This window comes from Lepidochelys kempii, chromosome 20 (genome assembly GCF_965140265.1).
Source record: "Lepidochelys kempii isolate rLepKem1 chromosome 20, rLepKem1.hap2, whole genome shotgun sequence".
Lineage (NCBI taxonomy): Eukaryota > Metazoa > Chordata > Testudines > Cheloniidae > Lepidochelys > Lepidochelys kempii.
The window spans coordinates 3,858,215-3,868,439 of record NC_133275.1 but is presented as its reverse complement, the minus strand read 5'-3'; the positions used below and the strand labels follow the sequence as shown (position 1 = coordinate 3,868,439).

The 10,225-nt window shown below is 58.1% G+C and overlaps 1 protein-coding gene across 1 annotated transcript; it reads left to right on the top strand.

Moving 5' to 3' along the window:
- Positions 1-1,130: 1,130 nt before the first annotated feature.
- Positions 1,131-9,830, top strand: LOC140901035 (uridylate-specific endoribonuclease D-like). The gene is made up of 7 exons (XM_073319202.1): positions 1,131-1,185; positions 1,703-1,886; positions 2,559-2,761; positions 4,949-5,065; positions 6,199-6,305; positions 8,636-8,778; positions 9,716-9,830. The coding sequence occupies exons 1-7, from the start codon at positions 1,131-1,133 to the stop codon at positions 9,828-9,830; spliced, it is 924 nt and encodes a 307-aa protein (XP_073175303.1).
- The last annotated feature ends 395 nt before the right edge of the window (positions 9,831-10,225 follow it).

Genomic DNA, 10,225 nt, shown 5'->3' with positions numbered 1-10,225 from the left:
GCTTTCTGTTTTGCTGCACGAGTATCTTGCAATCACTCTTTGCTTAACATGTTATTCGCCTGGCGTATGTTCACCATCGACGATAGCTGCTCTTCCCCCCTGCAGGTTACTTTGTGCAAATAACCACCGTGTAACATGCACTTTATCAAACACATGAAATCAAGTCGTAGCCACCCCTATGCACGAGCACTTCAGAAATCCTAGTTCAATGAAGCCGACAGGAGGTTTCCCATTGATTTCAGGGGGCCAGGATTTCACCCATGTTGTTTTCCATCTGGTTTCGTGGTTAGCTGCTTGCTTGTTTGTGCCGAGAACTTGTCCGTGCAGTTTCCAGCAAAGGCAGAAATAGCACTTCCCTGTTTCCCTCGTGTACTCACGTAGAGAAAATGCACAGCAAAGAAGGAAAGCCAGGATCCCAAGAATCTTTGTGAATAATTAAGGTCAGATTTGTAGTTCTAACTTTAAAGGCGAAGGCTTGGCTGCCATATCTACAGACGAGAGCAGATTCTCTCCCGTGTTCCCAGAGATACGTGCATTTAGGGCTCATTAAAAATCCATGGATAGAGCTCTTGGCTGTAAAGCCTCTGATGGGATTTCAGCTCCAGCATGATTCGCTCTCAAGGCCGTTGAGTCTTGCTGTGCACTGGGCAGGTGATATGGGGCAGTCAGGGCCAGCTACCTCCAAGATGGGAAGCTGCTTCGGCCCACTTCTGCTTGCACGCACCCCAAGGATGGTGTTGGGCGCGAAAGAGAGAGAAGCAACATCCCCTGCTTCCCAGCTATGTTACATTAACAGTGTCATTTCCCCTTCTTGTCGCTGAGGGTCTGCCTGGGGTCAGTATCCACATCACCATTGGATAGAGGAACAAAGCTGAGGCACATAGAAAAATGCCCTGTCCGAGGCCTCCTAGTGAGTCATTGGCGGAGCGGGGAAAAAGGACCCAGGAGTCCTGGTTCCCGATCCACTGTGTAAAGCAGGCCCCTGTCGATCAATCCTTCCAGAGAGGGAGTCCTGGGGATGTTCTGTACAGCTGTGGAGTCAAGCAGAGAGGGAAAATTTAAGAGACCCCCAGAAAGGTGAAAGTGATTTGAAGGGGGGTCTGTGTGGATGGGCTTCATCCATATCTAGAATGGAAAATTCAGGAAACGCGGCTTCATCCTGCAAATGCGTCACAGAATCAGCAGGTAGCGTGGGATAGCTGCAGCGGGAGAGGGTGGCGTAGAGACCAGGCTGTGCTGAACAGCCGAGGTGCGGAGTGTCTGAAGCAGACGGTAGATGGAGCTCATTCCAGATGGTCGGAGCTGGGTTCTCTCCCACACGTGAGAGGAAGTAGGCCCTACTCAGACCCAGGGAGGAGGGTGTGTATGGACACTTGGGTACTGTATTAGGAATGGAGCACATGGAAGAGGGAAGCTGGATTCTCCCCTTTGGCTATATTGCCTGCACAGGGTTCCTTGGGAGTAATTATTCCACAACAATGATGGCTTAGTGACTATTCTAATAGGCACATTAGCTGGATGAACTGAATAAACCAGCCATCATGCCTCCAATGAGCCAGCTACTCCTTTGAGCCGGGTAAGAGGGGAGTTGGGGACTAGTGCTGTACGTGCTTCTTTGTCCATGTTTCTAGCCCATTACCCTAGTATCTGGCCACTGAGGCGAGGCCGTAGTGAACTCTGGTCCCTCTTGTTGCCATTCCAGGGGAAGGTGAGCAGCGGGAGGTCCCCTCATTCTACTCTGTCTCCGACAGTGAGATCAAGAGCATCTCTGAGACGCTGTACTCTGCCGACGTGAACAGGGCCACCAGCAGCGAGATCATCCTCAACCTGCAGCACAAGATCTCCTCTGACCAGACCAGTGCAGGCCAAGACTACGCCAAGCAGAAGTGAGGGCATGGGAGTGGAGTGGAGGGGACAGGAGATGCTGGGAAACCCACCTGTGTGGGATGTACAGATCAGGGGGAGGGTGCGTTGAGATTACACCATATCCTTGCATGGGCAGAACCTTCCACAGCCACGTAGAAATTCCCGCAGGGCAGACAGAGTGGAGGGACACAGAGGTAGCATGCACACACGGCAGATGGATCTGGTCAGGGTGTGGGGGTGCAGGAAGGGGGACGGAAGTGTACGTAGGCCTCGTTCTGGCTCTCTGTCAGGGATGCCTCCTTCCGCAGGTCCCATTTATAACGATCCGAGCGGGACTAGTTAGTCTCTGGTCAGAGAGGAAGGATGGTCCAGTGGTTAGAGTACCAGCCAGAGACATGGGTTCTATCCCTTGCTCCTCCACAGACTTCTTGGTGTGACCTGGGGCAAGTCACTAAGTCTCTCTGCCTCAGATCGTCCTGTGTCCAGTGGGGAAAAGAGCACTTCCCTGCCCCCCAGTGGGGCGGTGAGGATAAAGGCATTAAAGATTGTGAGGCCCTCTGATGCTCTGGTGTTGGGGCCCAGATAAGTACTTAAGGCAGAGCTATCAGCTCACCGGCTCTGCCTCCGATTCTCTGGCTGGATCTGTGACTAGGAGCAGCGTCCCTAACCCCCTCTCTCCACTCTCCTGCCAGGCTCTTCAGCTACGTGGACGAGGATGCCCTCTTCTCCAAGCCCACCTTTGCCAGGCTCTTGGCGCTGCTGAATAACTACGAACGCATGACGGGCAAGGAGGAGGTGGTGACCGCCTCCGAGAGACAGGAGGTGGACGCTTTCCTGGATGAAATCTTCAAGACTCGGGTGATGGAGAAGCTGAACCAGTTCTTTCTTTCTACAGGTAAAGTACCAGCTGTGTGGCAGTGTGCAGCTAGGTGATGACATGGGTTGTGTCTGCTGCCAGGTGCTGGCGGGACCATAGCTAATCCCCAGCCTCGGCTCATTGCAGGATCCTGTAGCCCTGCCAGGTGCCGTGGAGACAGGCTTCCCCTGGCTGCGCCGGCAGGAGTCCAAGCAAGGAATTGCCTCCCCTCGGGGGTTTAGTTTTCAGTTTGGGGCTGGGTGGAGGAACGCAGGGAACCCCAAGGCTGGGGTCTAAGCTCCCTGCTCCCCCAGAAGGACTTGACTGAGGGGTCCTCAGTGTACCCACAAGCTCTGTTGTGGACCGTGTTCCTGTTGTCCAATAAACCTTCTGTTTTATTGGCTGGCTGAGAGCCTCAGTGAATCCCAGGAAGAGGGGTGCAGGGCCTGGACTCCCCCACACTCCGTGACACCTGTCCCTCAAGCTCGGCTCTCACCCAAGCAGAACGCAGCTCCCGGCACCTGCTGGCCATCAGCGCCGGCAACCAGGACTGCCTGTCCTCACCACAGCTGGCTCTCCTCTCTGAAGCTTGCAGTGCGCATCAGTTGGAGAAGGAACATGTGTTTCTTGGTGTATTTCCCAATGCACCGTCTGCTCGCAGGCTAAATACCAAGCGTGGCCCTCAAAAGCAGACCGTGAAAGCCGGCATCCGCAGCACCCCGGTCATCCCTCCCCGCTCAGCTGCTCGCCGCAAACAGTTGTCACAAATATTGCGTCCCGGCGAGGCAAATATCGCGCCCGCCGGGCTAGTGCCATGTGCTTCGCTTCTGAGGCAGGAGTGGGAAGATTCAGGCAACGAAAGATAAGGCTGTTGTTAAAACCAAGGCATACGGGGAACTCCCTGTCACGTGCCCACTCTTGGCCCCGTACGGTCCCTGGGGGGAACCCCCTTCAGTGAGACAGCCCTTCTCGGGGGTTCACTCTCAGGGGTTAAGCCCCTTCGCCTCCTGGAACCGCACCTCTCTGAGCCTTAGCACACCTGTCTCTGCCGTGGGCCCCTTCAGGGAGTCCCCTTGCTCTGGACCCCCAGGGCCTCCACTGCTAGAGGGAATAATGCCCCTCTGATCTCTAGACTGGAGTGATTCTCAGCCAGTGTAAAACAGGAGGGGTCACTGAGCGTCTGAACCCAGCACAGGAAACTCTCAGGGCCTCAGGCCTGGCCTCCGTCCGCACAGCACATCCCAGTCTCCCCGGCATCCAGGTGGGCTCTGCCTGCTCTCTCTCTCCAGTCCTGAGCCCCCCTGCTTCCCAGCTGGGCATCTGATATCACGGGCCCCAAGCTCCCCCCCGTCCATTGTCTTCTCTCCAGGTAAACAGGGTCGTAAACAGAGTCTCCTGGGCCTCCTCTCCTCTCTTCCATCCTCTGGCCCCCTCTGGCTGGAACCGGCTGGTCAGGTCACCGGGGTCCTCTCTCCGCAGCCCATTGTCCTCCCACTGGCCAGACCTGGCTGTGACTCCCGAGCTGGGCCACCAGGTCACCAGTCTCTGTGGTCTCCATTCTCCAGGCCACTGGCTGGGGCCCCAAGTTCCCGGTCCTCTGTAACAACAACCTCCCTCTCCCACCGCCTCGTTAAACCAGAAACGCCCAGGGAAACTGAGTCCCACCCCCTCTGCACGCAACCCATGGGAAAAACCAAGGGAAAACCAAGAAACCCCCCCACTTCGTCACACTCGCTGCTTGCCGGCGGGGTGCGTGCGTGACACAGAGGTAATAGCTTGCACCTGCGCCCGACGGGAGTTTGCCAGCTGGGAGTGACAAAGGAGACGGGGAAATGTGCCGTGGAGGGGCAGTTTGCACACTCAGAGAGGAGTGGGCGTGGGCTTGGAGGGGAGGCAGCCTCGGTCCAGGGAGAAGGCCCCCTGTCCCGGCTACAAGGGTTTGACGTTCTAAATAGTGAGGCTGGCGATGGAGAACATCCGATCGCTATCTTTGGGCCTCACCCGTCCTTACAAGCGAGCAGGTGACGTATGACCCCGTTAAGCCCATGCCAGAGCCATGCAAACACCCTGCTGCCCCTCGCTGGGCTGCGTGCTGTGGAATCTGGCCAGCTGATGGATTCAGACCTGAGATCTCCCGTGGCTGGGCCATGGAAGCTCAGTCCCCGGGAGCTAGCTGCATTGCCCTGCTGGAGACCAGCTCTGACACCTGCTGTCTCCCCGGGCCAGGTATCTATTTGTCGGAGAATGACTTCAAGGCAGACCTGAAGGAGATGTGGTTCGGGCTCTACTCACGCTCGAAGGGAGCGGCCATGGACTCCTCTGGCTTCGAACACGTCTTCCACGGTACAGCGCTGCTCGTGGGGCGGTGGGGGGCGGATCCCCGAAGAGGGCACAACACAACTGAGGCTCCAGCATGCCCGTTTGCAGAGCCCCTTCTGCTGGAGGAGACCCCCCTCCAAATGCCGGAAACCTCAAACATGGGGGGGCCTAAAATCTGGCCCCTAATATTCAGGTTCCTGAGCAAGCAGCAGCCTCATCTGCAGAGGGGCTGACCTGCTGGAAACGGCCTCTGTGAAAATCAGGCCACATGTTTATGAAGAAGAAGCCCGAGCTCTGGGTACAGCCCTTTCGATCCATAGAGCTCCAAGTGCTTTCCAAAGGAGGCTGGTATCATTAGCCCCCTTTTACAGATGGGAAACTGAGGCACGGACAGGGATGCGACTTGCCCAAGTTTGCCCACCAGGCCAGTGGCAGAGGCTGCCGGGAACAATCACAGGGGTGTAATTTCTGTCAATCACACAACTGTGAATGGGGAGGGTGGGGGTGGGTCAATCATTGGGAATTTGCCAAGGGGCCAGTTAGACGTGGAAACTGAAATGGAACAGACTAGATGTGCCAATCTGATAAGTGGCGTAGCCAAGCCTGGGGTGGGATTTCCTGGGGATAACCCCCTTATACAGAGTACCGGGGGGGTGGTGGTGGCCTGCAATACACACGTCACTCCGGATGATTTGGTGGATCCTCCTGGCCGTAAGCTGCATGGCTCCAAATTTAATGCTGGGACTTTTCAGGCCGGCTTTTACCTTGAACAGCATTTCTCAGGTCAGGACAGTCAGTTATTCTCAGCCACTCGACAGGGTATTAATTCACCCCGACCCACGTTAGCACGGTGTCGAGACGACCGACGTTCTAGGGCCCTGCTGAACAGACAGATACAGCCCCGCGAATGATTGTCCTAAAGCGCCTTGCGGTCGGGCAGTTGTACCAGAGAACTTCACAGATCCCCGTGTGCGCTCAGAATCCCCGGGGGCGATGGGAACTCAGGGGCAAGTGATGAGCGGCTGGAAGAAAGTGAGGGGCCCGCTGGGAAGGGCACAGGGTCTGCGGGAAGCTGTCGGGGGCGCCACGTCGGGGCGTGGCAGGAAAGGAGCCAGAAACAGGCCCGTGACTCCAGCTCTGCTTCCTCTCGCCTGCAGGGGAAATCAAGAGCGGGAAGATCTCAGGCTTTCACAACTGGGTCCATTACTACGAGCTGGAGAAGAACGGAGAGATCAATTACCTGAGCTACAGCTACAATGGGCCTGTGAGTGCTGGGGGGAGGGCGTCCACTGGGCCTAGCTCGCCGCGGCTCCTACCCGCCCGACCCAGGGGCAGGTGGCTTCCAGCCCGGCTCAGTGCGGCTCCTACCCGCCCGATCCAGGGGCAGGTGGCTTCCAGCCCGGCTCAGCGCGGCTCCTACCCGCCCGATCCAGGGGCAGGTGGCTTCCAGCCCGGCTCAGTGCGGCTCCTACCCGCCCGATCCAGGGGCAGGTGGCTTCCAGCCCGGCTCGGCGCGGCTCCTACCCGCCCGATCCAGGGGCAGGTGGCTTCCAGCCCGGCTCAGCGCGGCTCCTACCCGCCCGATCCAGGGGCAGGTGGCTTCCAGCCCGGCTCAGTGCGGCTCCTACCCGCCCGATCCAGGGGCAGGTGGCTTCCAGCCCGGCTCGGCGCGGCTCCTACCCGCCCGATCCAGGGGCAGGTGGCTTCCAGCCCGGCTCGGCGCGGCTCCTACCCGCCCGATCCAGGGGCAGGTGGCTTCCAGCCCGGCTCGGCGCGGCTCCTACCCGCCCGATCCAGGGGCAGGTGGCTTCCAGCCCGGCTCGGCGCGGCTCCTACCCGCCCGATCCAGGGGCAGGTGGCTTCCAGCCCGGCTCAGCGCGGCTCCTACCCGCCCGATCCAGGGGCAGGTGGCTTCCAGCCCGGCTCGGCGCGGCTCCTACCCGCCCGATCCAGGGGCAGGTGGCTTCCAGCCCGGCTCGGCGCGGCTCCTACCCGCCCGATCCAGGGGCAGGTGGCTTCCAGCCCGGCTCAGTGCGGCTCCTACCCGCCCGACCCAGGGGCAGGTGGCTTCCAGCCCAGCTCAGTGCGGCTCCTACCCGCCCGATCCAGGGGCAGGTGGCTTCCAGCCCGGCTCAGTGCGGCTCCTACCCGCCCGATCCAGGGGCAGGTGGTGCCCAGCCCAGCCCAGCTCAGCATGGCTCCTAGACCGGAGGAAGGATCCTTTTCTGCTCACTGACGCAACCTGCCGCCTCGAAGCCCCACGAGGGGTCTGGGTTCATAGAATCATAGAATCATAGAATATCAGGGTTGGAAGGGACCCCAGAGGGTCATCTAGTCCAACCCCCTGCTCGAAGCAGGACCAATTCCCAGTTAAATCGTCCCAGCCAGGGCTTTGTCAAGCCTGACCTTAAAAACTTGTAAGGAAGGAGATTCCACCACCTCCCTAGGGAACCCATTCCAGTGTTTCACCACCCTCTTAGTGAAAAAGTTTTTCCTAATATCCAATCTAAACCTCCCCCACTGCAACTTGAGACCATTACTCCTCGTTCTGTCATCTGCTACCATTGAGAACAGTCTAGAGCCATCCTCTTTGGAACCCCCTTTCAGGTCGTTGAAAGCAGCTATCAAATCCCCCCTCATTCTTCTCTTCTGCAGGCTAAACAATCCCAGCTCCCTCAGCCTCTCCTCATAACTCATGTGTTCCAGTCCCCTAATCATTTTTGTTGCCCTTCGCTGGACTCTCTCCAATTTATCCACATCCTTCTTGAAGTGTGGGGCCCAAAACTGGACACAGTACTCCAGATGAGGCCTCACCAATGTCGAATAGAGGGGAACGATCACGTCCCTCGATCTGCTCGCTATGCCCCTACTTATACATCCCCAAATGCCATTGGCCTTCTTGGCAACAAGGGCACACTGCTGACTCATATCCAGCTTCTCGTCCACTGTCACCCCTAGGTCCTTTTCCGCAGAACTGCTGCCTAGCCATTCGGCCCCTAGTCTGTAGCGGTGCATTGGGTTCTTCCGTCCTAAGTGCAGGACCCTGCACTTATCCTTATTGAACCTCATCAGATTTCTTTTGGCCCAATCCTCCAATTTGTCTAGGTCCTTCTGTATCCTATCCCTCCCCTCCAGCGTATCTACCACTCCTCTCAGTTTAGTATCATCTGCAAATTTGCTGAGAGTGCAATCCACACCATCCTCCAGATCATTTATGAAGATATTGAACAAAACCGGCCCCAGGACCGACCCCTGGGACACTCCACTCGATACCGGCTGCCAACTAGACATGGAGCCATTGATCACTATGATTCAAGTCTCAGTCCCAGTGGTGGGAGGCTCAGTGAGTCCCTTTGCAAGCCCAGCACAGACAGGGAGGACAAAGTCTCCTCCCATGGAGTCCTGAGCCATCGCAGTCCTGCCGTCGGCTGGCGAGCAGGCTGCCCGTCTCCCTGCCCGGCGCTGGCTCGTGGGTAGCGAACTGGTGCCATCCTTTATCCCATGCACCCTCTTGAGATAGTTTCCAACCGGAGACAGCCCAGAGCACCCGCTGCCAGGGGCACCCACCTCTTGTGTCTCCTTGTCTGGTTGCAGTGGACCGGCTACCCTGACATCATGGCTTTCCAGTACAGCTGGACGGGTTATCTGAAGAGCATCGGCTCCTTCTTCATTGGCTCCAGCCCCGAGTTTGAACTGGCCGTGTACACACTGTGCTACAAAACCAGGCCCAACAAGCTGTGAGTATCAGAGGCAATGCCAGGTAGGCCGGGCCCCAGTGGGGGTGTCGCCCCTGAAGAGCCACCGGCACGGGGGGGGGGTGGGGGGGGGTTGAGGGGACGACGGATGGACTTTCAGGTCATTTCTGGTAGCAATTGAAGTACTGTTAGAAACTCTTTGTTGTGCGTAAAACCCTTTGAGAAGCCTGCTAATGCCTCCTTCCCCGCAGACTTTTGTGGCAAAGGCGATCATTGCAGTCTGATCCTTAGAGCAGCGGGAGCTGGCAGTCGGGACTCCTGGGTTTTCTCTTGGCTCTGGGAGGGGAGTGGGGTGAAGTGGTTAGAGCAGCGGGAGCTGGCAGTCGGGACTCCTGGGTTTTCTCTTGGCTCTGGGAGGGGAGTGGGGTGAAGTGGTTAGAGCAGCGGGAGCTGGCAGTCGGGACTCCTGGGTTTTCTCTCGGCTCTGGGAGGGGAGTGGGGTGAAGTGGTTAGAGCAGCGGGAGCTGGCAGTCGGGACTCCTGGGTTTTCTCTCGGCTCTGGGAGGGGAGTGGGGTGAAGTGGTTAGAGCAGCGGGAGCTGGCAGTCGGGACTCCTGGGTTTTCTCTCGGCTCTGGGAGGGGAGTGGGGTGAAGTGGTTAGAGCACGGGGGCTGGAGTCAGGACTCCTAGGTTCTGTCCCCAGCTCTGGGAGGGGAGTGGGGCCTAGTAGTTAGAGCTGGGGGCTTGGGATCAGGATTCCAGCCTTCTCAGCATTGCCAACCCCAAGTGTTCAAAACTCATGTCCGGCCACAGGAAAACAAAACACAGGATTGGCTTAAACCCTCTGAGGCTTCTAAAAAATACCCCCCGTGGGGACATGTTTGTATCGCCCTGCGGGGCACACTCAGGCCTCGAGGCTTCAGAGGGCGACGTGGCTCTGGACGGCCCCCCCAGCAGCCTCACGTCCATCTCCTTGCAGGTGCACGCTCAGCCTCGGCGGGAAATCGGCCCAGATTCAGACCTACTCCTGGGCCAACTCGGAGTACGGAGCGGGCAAACGGTACCTCGCCTCCTCGTACCCCAACTCCCCCTGAGCCCGCCCCCCTCCACTCAGCACCACGACAATAAACCTTTCCCTCGCTGAGCCGCTCCCTCTTGCCTTTTGTTTGCAGGGTCCCAAGTGGGGAACCCCGCCCCACCCCGCCCGCACATGGGGCTCCTGCTGCTAGTTTCTTGCAGTGATTGTTGTTTCGGGAGCGTGCGTACGGGGCCTGTTATGTGACAATAGGTAATAACCTCGGGCAAGTGCAGAGCCCTTTTAGTCCCTGTCCCTTTGCCCCCACGCGGGCCCCAGGGTTAATGCACCGTGTGTGCATTTGTCCGGCTCCGTTGGCTCTTGGAACGGGGAGAGTGGGGGGGTCATGAGTCGAGCTTCTGCCTTGTGATCTGTGCTGTGCTCAGGGCTGCCCTGGCCCCTGGGAGCAGCCAG